This window comes from Heteronotia binoei, chromosome 21, assembly GCF_032191835.1.
Source record: "Heteronotia binoei isolate CCM8104 ecotype False Entrance Well chromosome 21, APGP_CSIRO_Hbin_v1, whole genome shotgun sequence".
In the NCBI taxonomy this organism is placed as follows: Eukaryota; Metazoa; Chordata; class Lepidosauria; order Squamata; family Gekkonidae; genus Heteronotia; species Heteronotia binoei.
In genome coordinates, this window is record NC_083243.1 from 191764782 (window position 1) to 191785734 (window position 20953).

Sequence of the window (20953 nt, forward strand, 5' to 3'; positions counted from 1 at the left end):
AGATGTTGAACTCTGGACCTATTAATCTGACCTCCTGAAACAATATTCCCTGCTCAGTTTAAACCTTCTTCTAAAATAACAACCCAATTAAATGCTGAAATTCTAAGTCAGAAACCACCTGCTGTTTGCTCATAAATGTAGAATAAAATCTAGGAGGAGACAGTATGGAAATATATACTTTGGCTGTTTTTTCCAGTCAGTCAAACAGCCAGACTTCACAAAACAAATGAGTAAAACCAGAAGCTCTGCAAGGAACACAGCAGCCAGCCACGTCTTACCAGGTGTTGCAGCCAAATCAGGGTTATGGAGTAGAGATATATATATACACTTTTGTGTGATGTTTGACTGTTACATCTGGTGCCTATTTTCTCTCCACATTTAATGCAAAGACTGTTTCCTTCACTTAAGGTGTGTATCCTTGTATATAGCTGAGAGTCTGTAGAAAAACTGCATTGCTAGTTCAGGATCAACTCAGAAGGCATAGGGTTGACAGCTAGTTACCTACCGGGTTCGTTACAAAGTGCTGGTTATTACCTTTAAAGCCCTATATGGCTGAGGACCTGCCTACCTGAGGGACCGACTTTCCCCATACGAACCCCAGAGAACACTGAAGTTAGCAGGGAAGAACCAGCTGACTATCCCTGGACCCAAGGAGGCCAAATTACAAAATACTCGCACACGGGCCTTCTCTATCACAGCTCCATGGAACCAGCTCCCAGAAGAAGTGCGAGCCCTGCGGAGCCTTGACCAGTTCCGCAGGGCCTGCAAGACCACCCTTTTCAGGATGGCCTTTTTATTTTTATTTTTTATTTATTCGAGATTTATATCCCGCCCTTCCCACAAGTGGCTCAGGGCGGCTTCCAAAATTGATCAAACATGAAAATTAAACAATTTTAAGTATAAAAACAATTAAATATTTAAGCAATTAAAACCTTAAAAACCAATAACATTTCAATTACATATAAACAGATGGCTGGCCAAGTAACATCAAGTTTTCATCCTAGCTAAGCGTAAGCTAGCCGGAAGAGGGTCGTCTTACAGGCCCTGCGGAACTGAACCAGGTCCCGCAGGGCCCTCACCTCCTCCAGCAGCTGATTCCACCATGTGGGAGCCATAACGGAGAAAGCCCTTTCTCTGGTGGATTTCAAGCGAGCTTCTTTTGGCCCGGGGATAGTGAGGAGATTTTGTGTTCCTGACCTCAGTGCTCTCTGGGGAACATGTGGGGAGAGACGGTCCTTCAGGTAGGCAGGTCCCAGGCCATATAGGGCTTTAAAAGTAATAACCAGCACCTTGTACCGGACTCGGTATATCACTGGAAGCCAGTGCAGAGTCCAAAGACCCGGCCAAATGTGTCCCCACTTTGGGAGACCCAATAACAGCCGGGCCGCGGCATTCTGCACCAGCTGCAGTTTCCGAGTCCGGGACAGGGGCAGCCCCATGTAGAGGGCATTGCAGTAGTCCAACCTCGAGGTGACCGTAGCATGGATCACTGTTGCTAGGTCGTCGCGCTCCAGGAAGGGGGCCAGCTGCCTTGCCCGCCTAAGATGAAAAAATGCGGACTTGGCAGCGGCTATCTGAGCCTCCATCTTTAAGGAAGGCTCCAACAGCACCCCTAAGGTCCTGACCCTGTCCGCCGCCGTCAGCGGCGCACCATCAAAAGCTGGCAGGGGGATCCCCCCCCCCGGGCCACAGCAACCCAAGCAAAGGACCTCTGTCTTCGTAGGATTTAGCTTCAGCCCACTCAGTCTGAGCCACTCAGCCACGGCCCGTAATGCCCGGTCAAGATTTTCCATGGCGCAGACCGGCCGGTCGTCCATCAGTAGATAGAGCTGGGTGTCATCAGCGTACTGGTGACACCCCAGCCCATACCTTCGGGCAATCTGGGCAAGAGGCCACATGTAGATGTTAAATAACATCGGGGAGAGAACCGCCCCTTGGGGCACCCCACAATCGAGTGTGCGCCTCCAGAATAGCTCCCCCCCAATTGCGACCCTTTGTCCCCAACCTTCCAGGAAAGAGGAAAGCCACTGTAAGGCCAACCCCTGAATCCCCGCGTCGGCTGCCGGCTGAGCGACTGATGTTGGGTGACCTCTGTCACCACTATCTTATGAATAGAATTAGCACCTGAATTTTATTGTATTGTATTTGGCTAACTGGAATGTTTTAAAATTAATGCGATTTTAAACCTTTGTATAACGATATAAAAATGTTGTTAGCCGCCCTGAGCCCGCTCCGGCGGAGAGGGCAGGATATAAATAAAATTTTATTATTATTAACTTCCTGGAGGGAAAACAAACTCCATACCATGACAAGCTTCAGATGCCCATTTCCACGCATTAAGCTTCTGTTCAAGGGACAGGACACTTTTATCTAGGCAACCTAAAAAGGGGATCTAAGAAGCAGGCCCGTAGATATGGGGGGGGGGGAAGCTGCTCTATTAGCACCCCCTTTCCTCTGTAGGGCCCCTTCATTGGAGGACCTCCAGGGCTGCTACTGCTCAGAGAGCTGCCCTAAAAGCCCCAAGCTGCGTTTCCCTTTTCCCCTCCTCACCAGCTCCAGTCCCCGGTGGCCACTTTGGAGGTGAACTCATCTGAGATTTCAGAGGAGGGGAGGGGGTCGCAGTGGTGAGACGAGGGGCAATGGGAGGTCTTCCCTTGGCTCGGTTGGGGTTCCTACATGTTCGATCGAGCGATGTGAAATGGAAGTGTGTGGGGTTCCAGGGAAGTGAAACTGACCAGCTGCGCAGCTTCAGGCATCGGCGCTGCCATGGTGGGCTTTGCTGACTGTGAGACTCTGCCCCCCCCCATTGCCCACATCTTCCAGGCTGCCCCGGATGGCCCAGGCGTGCCCGATGGCGAAAGGGTCAGTCCAGGACTGGAAGAAAGGGAAGGAGAGAGAGAGAGCAAGCACAAGAGAGAGCAATAAGAGTGAGAGAGAGAGGGAAAGAGTGAGAGAGTGACATCAAGGGGGGGGGAGAGAGGGCAACAGCAAGAGAGCGAGCTAGAGAGAGAGGGAAGAGAGAGAGCGAGGGAAGAGCAAGAGAGTGAGAGGGAGAAACAACGAAAGAGAGCACAATAGAGAAAGAGAGTAACAGCAAGAAAGAGAGCGGGAGAGAGAGCTGGGGAAGAGGGGGTGAGCCTGAGTGGTGCCCTGACAGGATTCCCTGCCCCCCACCCCCACGGTCAGACTCGATGTCCTGCTGCAAGCTGCTCGGGCAGGCAGGGGCTTTCTCATAGTAGTAGGGGGAAGTGACTGTCACCTGGGGGGGAGGCTGAAAGCAAAACTGGGAAGAAGCAACCAAGCTGCACACACCCCCACCACCAATTTTTTTTTTATCTCCTGGGCCCCTCAACCCAAAATTTTCTGACTTCAGGCCTGCTAAGAAGCATTTAAATTACCTGCTAAGAAGCATTTACATATAGGAGAGAATTTTTAGAGATATAGTGAAGAACAACTTTATTAATATATACTAACTTGAGAACTTAGAACATATTAGAGCATGAGTGTCAAACAGATGGCCCGCAGAGGGCTCCAATCAGGCCCTCCAGCAGCTGGCCGATATCTGCTTCATTTTCCCTTGCCTGCTTTTCTTCGGTCGCCATTTTGTATTTCTCCCCGGATAAGCCAGGCAGCAAAGCAGCCTTTCCCTCTCCCAAAGGGAAGAGGAGGGAGGAACAGCCTCAGCCAATGAGGGAGCTTGGCTGTATAGCTCTGCTGGGTGATTAAGTTTGCCAGGCTCAATTAATCACCCTGCAGAACTACTGAGACAAGCCTCTCTTCCTTCTAATTCATGGCTGAGGATCCTCCCCCTCCTCATGCCCAGGGAAGGGAAAAAAAAGCCAGAGCTTCCTTTGCATAAACCCCACCATCAGGAGAGCTACAAAGAGTGCTTTTAAGACTAGCAATGTTTTAGTGAAGGTATGAGCTTTTTGCCTTGCTACAGAGAGAGAGAGGGAGAGAGAGAGTGTTTTGTTGGGCTTGTTATGGGTGTAACTGCGTTCCCCTCCTCTTTTTCACTGTATTCATGCCCTCCAGTCTTTCTCCTTACAAACTTTATTATCGATTACAACACTCAACCACGACAAACATACACAACATTTAACACAACATTGACATACATAAAATGGGGATTGAGGATACGTATAAGAAAAACCCTCTCCATTTGATACATAACCATCAACCACATAACCTTACAAATACCCTTATAACATCAAAACAGAATTACTAACTCTCTTTTTAGTAAAAACCAGCGACTTTCCTGTATCTGGCAGAATGTATTTATTTCTCTCATTTTGATAACCTTTTCACCCCTTTATTAACCATTCGTAAAATAGGTGCCAGTTTTTATCGACATATTTGTTGGGTTTAGTTCTTAACATATTTGAGAACTTATCCATCTCTGTTGTGACTATTATTTTAACAATTAGCTCGTCCATTGTTGGCAGCTCACTTCTTTTCCAATATTGCACTAGCAACATCCTTGCTGCTGTGTTAATATGCACTATCAACTGTTCTTCAGCTTTACCTATTTTATCTGATATTAGATTTAATAGAAAGAGTTCTGGCTTGAATGAAATTGCAACTTTCAACATTTTTTGTAACATTTCATGTACTCTCACCCAAAATTCCTTAACCCTTTTAAAGGACCACCAAACATGAAAGAAACTTCCTAAGGTGTTCTGACATTTCCAACATTTGTTTGATAATCCCTGACACGTTTTTGCTAATTTTGCTAGGGTCATGTACCACCTGTATATCATTTTGTAGATATTTTCTTTGAAGGATGTTGATTTAGTAGTTTTTATGTTGGTTTGCCAAATCTGTGACCACTGTTCCACACTAATTGTATGGCCTACTTTTCTCGCCCATTTGATCATTACAACTTTGAAAACCTCATCCTGCATATTTAGTTGAAGGATATAACTATATATTTTACTAATCTGTTTTGAATCAATTTTTTAAAAAATCTTTTCAAATAAACTTTCTTCCAGATGGAATCTTATTTCTTTGTCTTTATTATATTTAGACTTTATCTGTGCCATTCTCCACCAATTCAGGGATATATTCTTTTCTGCCAGCTGAGAACTTGTTTTTAGGGTCCCATCCTTGTTCAATAAGATTCCATATTTTAGAGGAGTTCCGTGTATTGATAGATGAGGTTGCATACATGCCTCTAATGGCATCACCCAGGGGTTTTACTATATAAAGATTTCCATATTTTTCCCCAGGTAATAATCAGAGATTTCTGAATTAAATAGTTCTTGAAATATTTGTGGCCCTCTATATTATACCACAGGAATGCGTGCCAACCAATTCTCAGATCGTGGCCTTCGATCCTCAATATCCTCTTATTTTCTAGCTTTACGCACTCTTTTAGCCAGGTGAGGATATTAGCTTGGTAATAAATTTCCTAGTTGGGTAGTGATAATCCTCCTCTATCTCTAGAGTCCTGCATAAGTTTATGATTTATTCTCGCTTTTTTGCCTTGCCAGACAAAATTACTAGTTAATTTGTTCAAAGCATGGAAGAAAGTCTTGTTTAGCTGGATTAGGATGGCTTGAAATAGAAACATTATTTTAGATAAGATAGACATTTTCAGGGCTGCAATTCTACCAAGAAGTGACAGTTGGAGATTACCCCATTTACTCATATCTTGCTCAATTTCTTTTAGTAGCTTTACATAATTGTCTTCATATATCGTACTACATCTATTGGTTAGATATATCCCCAGATATTTTACTTTTTATACTACTTGGAAGCTAGATATTTATTGTAATTCTATAAATTGATTTTTAGAAATGTTTTTGACCAAAATCTTCATCTTTTCTATGTTAACTCTCAACCCTGCTACCTTACCAAATTTCTCCAATTCCTCCTTTAGAATAACCATCCCTCCAGTCTTTCTCAATAGGAAAGCATGTGAACTATTGAGAGGAGAAATAGCAGCATTAGGCTGAGTGTGTGTTCCACCCCAGGTTTACCCAGCAAATTTTCCTTATTTTTTCTTTCACATTTTCCTTTGATTGAGGGTCTTGAATTTAGATTTCCCAGATAGTAGGCTGACACTGACCATTGTACATGGCTGTCCCTCTGTTCTTGTAGTTCTGTACAAAAGGTCACAATGCTCAGCTGCTTCATGTTCCTCTGGGTCCTAGGCTCAAAGCATTGGCCATGAGATGTCTGTAATGAATGTCAATGAATCAAAAGTAGGTTTGCAACTGACAGATTTGCACACCTGAACAGCACATATTCAAGACTGGTACAGCACAGACATTGTCTGCAGTTTTTGATGCCATAATTCATAGCAAGAGGTGACATTTATCAGAGACTGTAAAACAAAATATTGCAAGCGTGCTGGTATTTTAAGCATGTTTTATTTTAAGTTTTAAAAAATCTTTAATTGTGTGCCTGTGCCCTTTATAAAGTTTATATGTCCGCTACCTGGCTTTACATTTTATGATATACATGGCCTGGCCCGGCAAGGTCTCATTTATGTCAAATCTGGCCCTCAAAGCAAATGAGTTTGACACCCCTGTATTAGAGAGTATAGTAGTAGCTTAGTTTCAGAGTTTTCTAGTTCTTTTCAATGAGAGATACTTGGCTTTGTATATAGTGGCAATGACACAGCTTCTTCATAGAGTAGGTTTTGCCAATCCCCAGGTTCCAGCAGGGGATCTCCCGGTTTTGCAGGCTCCTTCCTGCCCCCAGCCAGCTTGTCGATGGGGGGAAGCCCGCCCTACAGCCACCATGTGCCTTTCCACCTCGGAGGGCTTAGAAGACACTTGGGAACAGCTTGCTTTTTGAAAGGTGTATGTGCCTTTAAATCTCCAGAGCCAGGCTGAATGGCAGTAGGGTGAGCCTGCAGAACAACACGGCTGTTGTGAGAAGGGAAAGGGAAGCCCCCCAGTCCCTCCATTTGTTTTACAGTCCCTTCAGAAATCATTTGCACATTAAAATAGAGAGTAAGTAGTAAAGTAGAACCTCTGGTTTCCCTGTGTTAGTCTGAAGAACTTGGTTGAGTATACAGCATTCAACAACTCCCATAGTGAGTCCATTGCCCCAGTGAGACCACAAAGTGTGTGCTTCCAAACTGTGCTTATTTTGGCTGCTTTGTGTGTGTGTGTGTGTGAGAGAGAGAGAGAGATGGAAGGGGAAGTGCAGCCAGCTGCTGGGGGGAACTACACTGCTGTATTTTTATTTATTTATTTTAGGAATTGGGGAAAGTCTTCTGGCCCCACCCCCAGTCCCCAAGTATTTTCTGAGTTAGACTTGGCAACCCTATCATAGAGCTTCCTGTAGTACAATTCTTCTTTGAGTTTGTAGGTTTCTCCCCTTAGAAATCTGGTTTCTCCCTTCAGAAATACCAGATTTCTACTAACTCCTGAGGTGTCCACAGCTTATTCCTTCTAATACAGATCCTAGGTTCTCCTCAGCACACAACCCCTTTTACTGGCAGGAATTATTCTTCTTTCCCCTAAGAAGCAATAACCCTTTTCTACTTGGCCTGATTGGGACTTACTGACTGACAGCCCAGTCACTCTTGCCAAATCTAACTTCCAGTACTGTTGTTTGAATAAAGAACCTTGTAGCTTTCTGGGCTAAGAACCACAATTCTCTCTCAGTAGTTCTAATCAGGGCAAGGGAGTCTCTTCTGGTCCCTCTGTAGAAGAACCTTTCTGACTGACCCTGTCAGAACACTGACTTCTGTTATGGAAAGGAAAGCTCCCCTGTGCAAGCACCAGTTGTTTCCAACTCTGAGGTGACATTGCTTTCACAACGTTTTTACAGCAGACTTTTTAAGGAGGGGTTTGCCATTGCCTTCCCCAGTCATCTACATCCCCCCCCCCAGCAAGCTGGGTACTTATTTTACTGACCTAGGAAGGATGGAAGGCCGAGTCAACCTCGGGCCGGCTACCTGAAAACCCAGCTTCCGTCGGGGATTGAACTCAGGTCGTGAGCAGAGTTTAGGATTGCAGTACTGCAGCTTTAACACTCTGCGCCACAAATTACTGACAACTGGCCTCTTTCCTCTCCAGAACAGGTGATCCTGACCTATCAGAGAACATGTAGAGCAACCTATCAAATAAGCTCTCCACTCCTGGGGAAGATTAACTCCTAAACTCCCAGCTTCTCTAAAACAAGCAGCATTTAAAATCTGTTTGTCATGTGCAATCCATCACACCTGCCTTATTAGTAAAGAAGAAACTCTAACACTTCTTAAGAGTTAAATTTTTAATGGTAACATCTTGTTTGTTCCTTATTGTCTGAGATATTTGAGTTTCCCAGCTGTTTAGAAACATAGAATCTTTTATCCCCTTCTCTTCAAATTATTTCTATTTCATTTCTATATAAAATATTATTCTTGTAATAACTCGGAAAGACAGACTTGGCTGAGGAACAATTTGCCCATGGCCCACTTGAATCGTAGAATCATAGAATTGGAAAGGACCTCCAGGGCCATCTGTTCCAACTCCCTGCACAATGCAGGAAATTCACAAAGACTTCCCCCTAAGTTCACAGGATCAGCATTGCTGTCAGATGGTAATCTAGCCTCTGCTTAAGAAACTTAAAGGAAGGAGAGGCCACAACCTCCCAAAGAAGCCTGCTCCACTGAGGAACCGCTCTAACTGTTAGGAAGTTCTTCCTAATGCTAAGTCAGAAACTCTTCTGATTTAATTTCAACCCGTTGGTTCTGGTCTTTCCTTCTGGGACAACAGAAAACAATTCTGCACCTTCTTCTGTATGACAGCCCTTCAAGTACTTGAAGATAGTGTTCATATCGCCTCTCAGCCACCTCCTCTCCAGGCTAAACATGCCCAGCTCCTTCAGCCTTTCCTCATAGGACTTGGTCTCCAGACCCCTCACCATCTTTGTCACCCTCCTCTGGACCCTTTCCAGCTTGTCTATATCCTTCTTAAAATGTGGTGCCCAAAACTGAACACAATATTCCAAGTGAGATCTAACCAGAGCAGAGTAAAGCAATACCATCACTTCATGTGATCTGGAAACTATACTTCTGTTACTGCAGCCCAAAATTGCATTTGCCTTTTAGCCACTGCATCACACTGTTGACTCATGTTCAGCATATGGTCCACTAAGACCCCTAGATCCTTTTCGCACATACTACTGCCAAGACAAGTCTTCTGCATCCTATAACTATGCATTGGATTTTTCCTACCTAGGTGGAGAACTTTGAATTTTAACAGGGATAAATGTATTTTATTGGTTTTAGCCCAGTTTTCCAGCCTGTCAAGGTCATCCTGTATCCTGTTTCTGTCTTCTGCTGTATTTGCAACCCCTCCCAATTTAGTATCATCTGCATATTTAATAAGCAATCCCTCTATTCCTTCATCCAAATCATTTATAAAGATGTTGAACAAAACAGGCCCCAGGACAGATCCTTGAGGCACTCCACTTGTCACTCCTCTCCAGGAGAATGAGGAACCATTCATGAGCACTCTTTGGGTGTGATCTGTCAGCCAGTTACAAATCCACCTAACAATAACAGAATCCAAACCACATATTACCATTTTGTCAACAAGGATAGTATATGAAACCTTATCAATAGCCTTACCAAAATCAAGATAAACTATGTCTACAGCATTCCCCTAATCCAGCAGGTAGTCACTTTCTCAAAAAAAGAGATAAGATCAGTCTGACATGCCTTGTTCTTGAGAAACCTATGCTGGTTCTTAGTAGTCACAGCCATCCTTTCTAATGTTCTAGGACTGAGTGTTTGATGATTTGTTCTAAAATTTTTCCAGGTATAGATGTCAAGCTGACGGGCCAGTACTTACCCAGATCCTCCTTTTTCTGCTTCTTGAAGATGGGGGCAACATTTGTGTGCCTCCAATCTTCCAGCACTTCACCTGTTTTCCAATAATTTTCAAAAATAATGGCCAGAGACTCAGAAATTACATCTGCAAGTTCTTTTAGTATCCTTGGATGCAGTTTTACTTTGGCAAGAATGAATGCCCTTCCCTTGGCAGTTTTGGAGGGCAGATTAAAAAAAAGAAGTAACACACACCAATAGAATATGCAGATGTTCACAAGATAAGGTTGAAACCATTGAACACGATTGCAGAATGTCCCATATTTAATGAGTTGAGGGCTAGTTTAATTACCCCTCTACCTAAAAATATGAAACAGCCTAATAGGAGAGCTCAGGTGATGTGGCTACTATCAGATACAAAGATTTCAGGTATTCTTTCTGTGGCAAGATTGATAGGAGCAATAATTGAATATCAGGGAGATAATATTAAGTAAGGCTTTTATCATTTTATTTTCTGCTCAAGGCAATAGCTATAAGAGTAGTACTAGATAGATCAATTTTGAGTTTTGTAATCCCTTTGTATTTAGAAATTGTTATCTTCCTTCATTTTCCTCAATTACTTTCTTCTGACTTCAGCAAGCAATATGTGCAACACGGCATATTAAGCAAAATGTGTTTTAATGCAGTTGCGCCAGACGTTATTGAAGAGCTTCTTAGAGTCTATGGACAAGTATAATATTGATCCATCAATCACTAAAGCAGTGGATGAACTACAGAGACAGGTAAACTATCTTTCCTCCTGTACAGGGATGGTCAAACTTGCTTAACATGAGAGCCACATAGAATAAATGTCAAATGTTTGAGAACTGGAAGGAAGGAAGATAGATGGCGAGAGGGAAGAGGGGGAGAGAGGTGGAAAGAAAGCAACTTTAACAATGCATTCTCCATGCCACCTGTTGGCTTGGCTCGGAGAAGTGATTTAAAGAAAAAAGAACTGCAGATTTATATACTGCCCTTCTCTCTGAATCAGAGACTCAGAGCGGCTTACAATCTCCTTTATCTTCTCTGCCCCACAACAGACACCCTGTGAGGTGGGTGGGGCTGAGAGGGTGCTCACAGCAGCAGCCCCTTCAAGGACAACCTCTGCCAGAGCTCTGGCTGACCCAAGGCCATTCCAGCAGCTGCAAGTGGAGGAGTGGGGAATCAAACCCGGTTCTCCCAGATAAGAGTCCGCACACTTAACCACTGCACCAAACTGGCTCTCAAAGTGCCTTCTCAAAGCCAGCTGATGGGGTGGGGGGGGGGGGCCTTGAGAATCACACATGTGGCTCCTGAGCTGCAGTTTGGCCACCCCTGCTCTAGTAAGTATTAAGAGCGGTAGTGAATCCAACATTTTCATCATTATAATCAAAAGAGAGAATTGTTAAGAAGGATATCTTCAGTTATTCTGCTGTTTTTAAAAGTGGCAAACTAAATATGCATATTTTTAAAGAGTGGGTCGGGGCTCCTTGCAGCTACAGGGAATGGCTGTTAAAAATAAAGAAGAGTCCGTTTGGGCTTGGATCATTGTTGTGGTGGGGAAAGAAAGGCTTTGGCTTCCCGCCAGTCACCTACCCATGCTGAAACAGTGCTGGCGGGGATTGTTTCTGTTTTTTGCTGCTCCATGTGGAGTATTTTGAGCCAGCTTGTACAGCTGACATAGGGAATTTGGATTCAACTCTTTAAAATCCCATATGTCTGGTTTGACCTTTGGACAGGTTATTGGCAATTTAACTGGGGCTGCAAGGTACAAAAATATGCCCCTGAAGCAGCAGGCAGTTTAGGAATGGATGGGACTGGCAGCTTGCTCACTAGGCTTCCCAGTCCCCAGGTCCCAGCGGGGGATCCCCTGGTTTTACAGGCTTCCCCCCTCCCCCAGCCAGCTGGCTGGCGGGGGAAGCTCCACCAGGAACGATTCCCATAGGGAATGATGGGGAATTGATCCACGGGTGTCAGGGGCTCTGGGGGGGGGCTGTTTTTTTGAGGCCGAGGTCCCAGATTTTCCATATAGCATCTAGTGCCTCTCCCCAAAATACCTCCCAAGTTTCAAAAGGATTGGACCAGGGGGTCCAATTCTATGAGCCCCAAAAGAAGGTGCCCCTATCCTTCATTATTTTCTATGGAAGGAAGGCATTCTAAAAGGTGTGCTGTCCCTTTACATGTGATGGCCAGAACTCCCTTGGAGTTCAATTATGCTTGTCACACCCTTGCTCCTGGCTCTGCCCCCCAATGTCTCCTGGCTCCACCCCCAAAGTCTCCTGGCTCCACCCCCAAAGTCCCCGGATATTTCTTGAATTGGACTTGGCAACCCTATTGCTCACCCTATTCCACACACTGCTGCCACCACTTCCCATCATGACTACCCAAAAGTGCAGGCACAAGGATGTCTCTGCAGCCCTGAAAGCATCTCCCCGCCCCCCATTGTGTAGCACTACAGAACATTTCAGCAAAGGAATTGGAAAAGGCACATAGCAAGCAAGCTGCTCCACGCAATTCTGAAAGTGGAGTTCAGTTCTCTTCTCTCCCCCTCTCTGTATCCTCAGGTGGAATATCTTTCAGATAGCCACCCCTTTAACCTGGAGAAAAACAAAAACCTGTTTCTTTCCAGTTTAAAGAGGAAAGTCCCAGAAATGTCACAAATTGTCTACAGAATAAGTACATTGTACTATGAAAGTTCCCCTTCAATCTATGGGCTTCCTGTTTTCCATGTGGTGGGGAAAATTCCCTAGGTGGAAGTACCATAAAATTGATTTATTTATTACATTTGATTTTTTGCCCTCCCTCCCCTGCCCCATGGTGCAGAGTGGTAAAGCAGCAGTACTACAGTACTATGGTCTGAACTCTCTGCTCATGACCTGAGTTCGATTCTGGCAGAAACTGGATTCAGGTAGCCGGCCCAAGGTTGACTCAGCCTTCCATCCTTCCGAGGTCGGTAAAATGAGTATCCAGCTTGCTGGTGGGAAAGTGTAAAAGACTGGGGAAGACAATGGCAAACCACCCTGTAAAAAGTCTGCCGTGAAAACGTTGTGAAAGCAACGTCACCCCAGAGTCGGAAACGACTGGTGCTTGCACAGGGGACCTTTCCTTTCCTTTCCCCCCTGCATTGCAAGGCTCAGGACAGGTTACAACAGTACAGATAAAAAATAAAGAACAATGAAGCAGAACTATAAAATAATTAAGACCTATAAACAACATCAAGCAATACTAACAGTCAGATGGGAATTAATGGCACAAGTTAACAATAAACACATCTGCTCCTGCTAGAAAGCTCCACATATGTGCTCCAGTAGATGCTAATTAAATACTGGAACAAGTGGGTGGACCAGAGAGCAAGCAGAAAAGGGCAGAGCAAGGGAAGACCAATACTGATGGACCACTGCCGCCTCAACCACAGGCCTGGTGGAACATCTCAGTTTTACAGGTCCTGAGGAGCTGCATTTCAGGACCATTTTACCAGGCCAGCACTAGAGCTAAAAAACTCTAGCTGTGGTTAAAGCTAACTGGATGTTCCTTTGACCGGGGATTGTAAGAAGATGTTGATCCACAGAGTGTAAAGCTCTTTGAGAGACATACTGAGAGAGTCGCTGCTGAAGATATGTTGGTTCCAGACTGCGTAGGGCTTCACAAGTTAAGACCAAAACCTTAAACTTGATCTGGTATTCAACTGGGAGCCAGTGCAGCTGGTGGAGCCCAGGTTGTATAGAGGCTCTTAAAGGTGTACTCGTGAAGACACATGCCAGTGCATTCTGAACCAGCTGGAGTTTCCAGATCAGTCTTAAGGGTAGTACTCCATAAAGCAAATTAGTAGTCACCTAGAGGTGACTGTCATAAGAACATAAGAGAAGCCATGTTAGATCAGGCCAATGGCCCATCCAGTCCAACACTCTGGCCGTTTTCCCACTCACGTTTTACTGGCGCCACGACCATCCTGACGCCGGCGAATCTGCCTGGATTTCGCAACAGAAGCGCTGGCGCTCCCAGAAGCGCCGGCGCTTTCCGTCGCTAAGCCAGCGCAAACGTTTTCCTGCATCTTTGCGATTTCCGTTTGCGCTGGCTTAGCGACGGAAGTAGCCGGCGCTTCTGGGAGCGCCGGAGCTTCTGATGCGAAATCCAGGCAGATTCGCCGGCGTCAGGATGGTCGTGGCGCCAGTAAAACGTGAGTGGGAAAACGGCCTCTGTGTCACACAGTGGCCAATATATATATATATACACACACACACACACTGTGGCTAATAGCCACTGATGGACCTCTGTCACATGGATCAGTGTGGCTAAGTCATGGGGAGAGAAGTAGGGAACCAGCTGTGGTGTCAATAACACTCTGTTGAGAGTTGGATCCTTAATCCCACCCCCCTCAGCTCAGGCACAGGACCTCAGTCTTTGATGAATTAAATTTCAGTTGGCTCTGATTTAACGAACTGCCTACAGCTGGTCAAGTCAAGCAGTAACAGCAGCACTGACCTGCCTAATCTGCAGAAGTCATCTGCGAGGGCAACTAATGCCATCTCCATTCCATAGCCAGGGCGGAAGCTGGACCAGAATGGATCCATGATAGAGGGATCTTCCAGGAAAACATGGAACTGTTCTGCTGCCAGTCTCTCAACTACCTTATCCAGAAATGATAAAATTAAAACTGGGCAGTAGTTGGCTGGATCAGTCAGATCCAGGAATGGTTTCTAAAAAAGCAGCCTCACCCCTGCTTCTTTTAAAGTCCCCAGGTTAGTCCCTGAGTTCAGGGACAAGTTGATAATATCAGCCAAGGGGATCTGAATTCCATCACCACTGCTTTCACCAGCCATGACAGGCATGGGTCCAAGAGACAAATGGTGGGCTTCACAGCACCCAGGATCCTGTCAACCTTGTCCTGGGAGAGTCAATTGAAGCGGTCCATTACTGGCCCTGAAGATGGCCAAGGGGCCTCCAGTTCATATACTGTATCAATAGTGGCCAGCAGGCTTTCTTTGAGCAACAAGATTTTATCTGTATAATAGCTAACAAAGGCCACACGGCTAATTGCCAAATTATTACCTTTTTGAGTTCCCTGTGAGAGGGAGATCAATGATCTGATTATTCTTATTCTGAATTGAGCTGGGCAAGAACTAGCAGACACAATGGAAATTGCATAGAATTCCTTCTTTGCAGCTTCACTGCCATCTCATAGGATTTCATAAACATCCTATAAGATGTTCTTGCAGCTCCATCACAAGTCCAGTCACTCATTTCATCCTCCTTAGGTCCATGGTGTAACAAGGAGCTACTTCAGAATGGGAGTGAAAAAGGGCATCGGGGAGCAATTTTGTTGATGGCTTCAGAAATGGCCATGCCAGTCCTCTACCAGTGCATCTAAATTGTTGCCAGGGGGTGTTGGGTCCCATGGAGCTTTCTGGGGCTAACTGTACTCATCAGTCTCTGATGGTGCTGGTTGCCTAGACAAGAGGAGCTGGAATACTCAGATGACCCTTCAGGACAAAGTGGTCTGACCATGGCACTGCATCAATTGCATCCAGATCCACATTCATCCCCGTGCCAAAGATGGCTTGGTTGATTCGTGGGATCTGATACAATCTGAGAGTCCCAGTGTTGACATGGACATTAGGTCTGTAGCCTATGAGGCAGTCTCATCAAGTATGGACACTGAAAACCCCCAGAACTAACAGTCTGGGGACCTCCAAGGTCCAGCCCAATACCACTTTCATCAGGTTCAGCAGGGTATCTGCTTTTGTGCTAGGCACTCAATACACCAGCCAGATAGCCAAACTTTCTTCAGTGTCCCATGCTAGACCTGCACAATCAATGCCAGTAATCTTTGGCATGGGGAGTAACCTAAAGGAGAAAGATTCTCATGAGTATTGCCTCCCCGACCTTTAGTCTGGGACTGATGGAAGACTGAGAAGCTGGGGTGGTGGTGGTTTCAGGGTGCTCTTATCCTCCCCCAGTTCTCGGTCACACGTGCCAGGTCCACTTTTTGTGCTGCTGAGTAATTTTGTTTTCCGCTATTGGCTGGCAGAAGAAGAATCAAACTATTCTTGTTTCCAGTCTAAATATCAATATTAAAGTTTCCACCCTTCCAGGAGGTTACTTTATACAGTCATAATCACTGTCTCTCTCCCTCCACCCCAACATCTTATCTGGATTGAAAAACTTTGTAGTTCTGCAAAACTTGTCTGAGAAGATATGAAACTGAGATTGAAGGTATGCATACATTCTTGGACAGTCACAACTCACGGTTTTGTCTTACCTCTTTGAGCTCACCAACCTTGGGCAGCAGGACAAAAGGTGTTTAGAAAGTGAAGTTTCACATGCTTTGCATTAAGAACAGCTCTCTCTCTATTAAACTTCTTGCTGAAAACAGTTTTTCTTCTCTTTTTAAAAATCCTTCTACTGTAGTTTCAATGTTGTGGTGCTGCGAATTATACAGACTGGCTGAACACTCCATTTGGATCTCTCTCTCCATCTATCCCAACAAGCTGCTGTAAACTAAATGTGAAAAGCTGTGTTATGGATCTAAATGAAGAGGGGACCAACATTAACCAGCAGGTATTTGCCATATTGTCATAAGGAGGCAAATCTTGCCACCTCTTCTTTTAAAGAAAGTTCAGGCTGATTGCTTGGTAGCATTTGTTAGAGTATTTTTTAGATTTAATAATGGCATTGAAAATTCTGATGCTGGAACTACTGATCTAACCTTGCTCGATCTAGCAGTTAGTTGGAGACAAAGCAGATGAGAAATGTGTTGAAGCTAAGAGCAATGAGATGAGAAGTCCAGCAGTGTTCTCCCAACTGTCTCAGACCAGTATGAAGCAGTGTCTGGCTTTGGTCTAGACGGCTGCAAACTGTATCTTATTATGGTAAAAATATTAGCTTCTCTCATCTTGATTTCAGTGCTGAATTCTGCAATAATTGAAATTGGAATATTTAAATGTAGCAAATAACCTTTGCTGGTCACTCAGAGAAAGTTGTTCAAAATTTTAAAAAATTATGCTCTTGATATTTTTCCATCATACAACAATTAAAGATATAGGAGCCTTTGCAACTGTGGCTATACTGCCCCTCCTCATGTCAGCTTGAAGAAATATTTACAGTCTCTGTTTCACATACCCCATTTCTTTTTGGTGGCATATTTTTTTCCTTAAACTCTCTGTCTTGCAGGGATGTGTTCTTAAACTGAACATTTGGGTTGAAGAACACATTATTATATTTGGAGGGACTGGACTTTTCATTGGACTTACACAGGTAAGAAGAGATGTTTGTCTTGTCTACTTAGGGTTGCCAAGTCAATTCAAGAAATATCTGGGGACTTTGGGGGTGGAGCCAGGAGACATTGGGGCGGAGCCAGGAGCAAAGGTGTGACAAGCATAATTGAACTCCAAGGGAGTTCTGGCCATCACATTTATAGGGACAGCACACCTTTTTAAATGTCTTCCTTCCATAGGAAATAATGAAGGATAGGGGCACCTTCTTTTGAGGCTCATAGAATTGGACCCCCTGGTCCAATCATTTTGAAACTTGGGGGGTACTTTGGGGAGAGGCACTAAATACCATACTGAAAATTTGATGCCTCTACCTCAAAAAACAGCTCCCCCAGAACCTCCAGATCAATTCCCCATTACACCCTATGAAAATTGATCTCCACATAGGGAATAATGAAGTGCCCAGCAGATGTTTCCCTCCCCCCCCCCCAGTTTCTGGCAACTCTGAAGCGAGGGATTGGCATCTCTACTCATGAGTTTCTGCCAACTTCTTCAAAGTAACACAGACACACCATCCCAAGAGGAAGCCTTTCAATCGGAGACTGAAGCCTCCGGAGGTGGAATGGCACATGGGCCTCTGGGGGCGGGGCTTCCCCCACCGGCCAGCTGACTGGGGGCGGGAAGGAGACTGGGAAAGCGGAAGAACCCCCACTGGGACCTGGGGACTGGCAAGCCTATGTCCACTAAATGTAAACTTAAGCTTTCTCCCTTCCCTATTAAACTAAGCTGGACTTTGTTCCTTGCATACAGGCTTTTACCTCTGCAAGCACACATGCATTAACTTCCACATGTAAACATGATAATTATTGTCTCTAAGTGAGCTGGCTCTTACAGAGCAGATTCAATGTAGATAGATCCAGGTGGGCAGCCATGTTGATCTGAAACAGTAGAACAAAGTTGGAATCCAGTAGCACCTTTAAGACCATCTAAGTTTTATTGAGAATGCAAGCTTTTGTGTGCATGCACACTTCATCAGACAATGAAAAGGGGTACGGTGAGCAGTTCTACATAGTTTGTGGGTAATGGTTAAGCATGCAAAATAGTTAAAAGTTAGAATCCAGTGGCAAAATAGTGGAATTAACAAATTGAAAGAATAGTAAGTTTGGTCAGGATAGTATTAGTTGCATGAGAAAACAGCAAAGGCAGTAAACATGCCAGAATTGGAGAATGATTGTGAGAACCCACCATTAGAAGGCAGTAAAAGTGGAATCTGTTAATTGCTCTATTTCTCCTCAAGCATAGGTTAAACTGAGAATATTTTTTTCTCAGAAGTGTTTCTGCCCACCTAATTTACTTTTTAACATGTAGCATACCATTATAAATGTGATTTCAGTTTCCCAATACAAAAAAAGAATACATTAGATAGAATACATTGGAAGATGGGTTTAGCATATGTAATGAAAAAAACAACCAATATCCCTTATTCCAGTTTGTCAATACAAAAAACATTATCCTGATACACTATTTTAAAGAGAAATACATTGGGATAAAGTGGATGTATACCTCAACTTGGTAAGAATGGGTTTAGCATATGTAAGGAGATAAGAAACCAATATCCCTGTTCAGTCCTGGGGAGGTGTTTGTTCCAAGTTTCATAATAATTGATAATTCAGCAGTTTCCCTTTCCATTCTGTTCTTGAAGCTGCTTTGCAGTAAAACAGCTACTTTGAGGTCACCCACTGAATGTTTTGGAAGGCTGAAGTGTTCTCCTACAGATTTCTCAGTTTTGTCATTCCTCGTGTCAGATTTGTGTCCATTTATCCTTTGGCATAGGGTTTGTCCTGTTTGCCCTGTGTAGAGAACTGAAGGGTATTGTTGGCATTTAATGGTTGTCTGGGAAATGTATTGAGTTGTGACTTCTAGAGTTACTGCATCATTGTTATTACAATCCTAAGTGGGTGATAACCATTTGAAAACAGCCAGGTGAAGGAGACAATATTTCATGTCAGTTCTCTTTAATGGCAGGTTCCAGATGCATACTGTGATACACTAGACAAAATGCTTCTATGTTTATCGATAGCTGTATGATGGATAGGGTTGCCAGACCCCCACGTGGGGGTCCCCTGCTGCCACACTTCACTGCTCTGCCGCCAATCAACTGGATAGTTGGTGAAAGAGGGACATCCAACTGACATGTAATGACATATCTATCACTTGCCCACATGACCCAGAAGTGACATCATGTCTGGGTTGTTGAAGCGGCGCTGTAGTATTTGGGCAAAAACTCTATGATAAAAGTCAAATTTACCATAGAGACTTTGCGCAAATACCAGAACGTCACCCAATGTCTTGGAAGTGATGCTGGCACTCCTGAGTGACTTAGTCAGTGACATAGACTCAGTGCTGCACATGGGATGGGGCCCCCTGATGCCCCTGGCAAGTCCCCACATCCCCTGATGGTTGCCAGGAGGGATCAGGCCACCATAATGATGGATCACAGCTGTAGAATTTGATGGAAGGGGCAGCATTGTGGTGGGTTTATTCTTCTTGGCTGAAGCCTGTCATTTTGCTTCTTCTGTCTGGAGATTAATCCTGAGGGGAAATGGAGATCACTTTACCCTGCCCTATCCCTGTGATTTAACATTTGTATGAATCATCTGAAAGATTTGATCAGGGAATGTCTGCCATGTTATCAATATTCTGATGATGCAAATTGTTTTTAATTTTTCATCCTGCCACAGTAATTTCTCCCTTCTGTGAGCCATTTAACTATGGTTTGTTAGGGTGAAACTCTTTTAAGGCAGTTCAAAACCTTCACTACTTGCACCGGGGCACAATACATACAAGAACACTTGTGTGAAATTAGAATGTTATACTTTTTTATGCTCATGTGTCTCAAAACTGACCTCAGGGCCACCAGATATAAACAGGGCAGTTTTGTGTAGTCTATGGTCTTACATGACTTTTTGCTCTGGTAACATTCATAGGGAAAGATTGCTTGTGGTTGCTTCTTACATTGTACCTGTGTCATATTGCCTTGAGTAAGTGGAGTTTACTCAAATTCTGACTGCTGAAAGGGGAAGAGGTACAAATGAAGGAACTCCCCTTCTACTCGATCAACATGTGCCAAAAGCAACATATAATGCATATTGTTATTTAATAGGGTAGACAAATGTGGGATTTCACGTCTAGATTTTGAGGCCCTGGAAATGGCTGGATGTGTTTGGATTTAAATGATGAATTTCAGAAATAATGAGCCCTGTCTTACACAGTTGGGGGCTTCACTGCAGGCACCAGTTTGAATCCCAGCCTTCAACAGAGAGTTATGATTGACTTAAGTGCAATTAGGATATCATAATGCAACATACACACACACTGGGACAAAATGAGACGTGCCGCCAAACCTAACATCTTTTGTGTTCTGTCTCTCTCTCTCTCTCTTTCTCTCTCTGGTCAGCTCACTGGGATCCTACTTTGCTATATGCTGCTGAGAATGCTGAAAGAGAACTATGAAAGTATTCAATAAATTTCAGAAGCTGATAGGAATTTTATAGCTGGAATTTTTATAGCTTACAAAAATGTTTACATCACCACAATGAATGATCATAGAAGCTGAAAACCAGAGAATTGTGCCTGTGAGTCCCATTTTAAACTGGATCTTCCTCTAAAAAGCTCATCATAACATCCATGATTCTCCCCTCCAACCTTGTGAGGTGGACATCCAATGGTCTTTATGTCTGAATAGGAATTTGAATCCATGCGTCTCCAGTCTACCATACTTGACCCATGTCAGGGTGCAGTCAGACAACAGTCTTAGTGCGGTTTGGTCACACCTCAAGTTTGATCTTATTTTTTTTTTTTGTGCTGGACAATTCTGTCTAAACATCCCTTAACCCGCTGCCCTACACAGTCACCCTGTGGATGACTGGTCAGATTATTGCTGTGTGGTAAT

At 44.2% G+C, this 20953-nt stretch overlaps 1 protein-coding gene across 1 annotated transcript in view; it reads left to right on the forward strand.

Annotated features, from left to right (window-relative positions):
- The window catches only part of LOC132590147 (CD63 antigen-like), a 33626-nt gene extending 13079 nt beyond the window's left edge, over window positions 1-20547 (forward strand). The window contains exons 4-7 of the mRNA XM_060263055.1: window positions 10459-10554; window positions 16199-16348; window positions 16961-17044; window positions 20459-20547. Of these exons, the coding sequence (XP_060119038.1) occupies window positions 10459-10554; window positions 16199-16348; window positions 16961-17044; window positions 20459-20527 (399 nt within the window). The 3' untranslated portion in view covers window positions 20528-20547. The remainder of the gene's footprint in view (window positions 1-10458; window positions 10555-16198; window positions 16349-16960; window positions 17045-20458) is intronic.
- The last annotated feature ends 406 nt before the right edge of the window (window positions 20548-20953 follow it).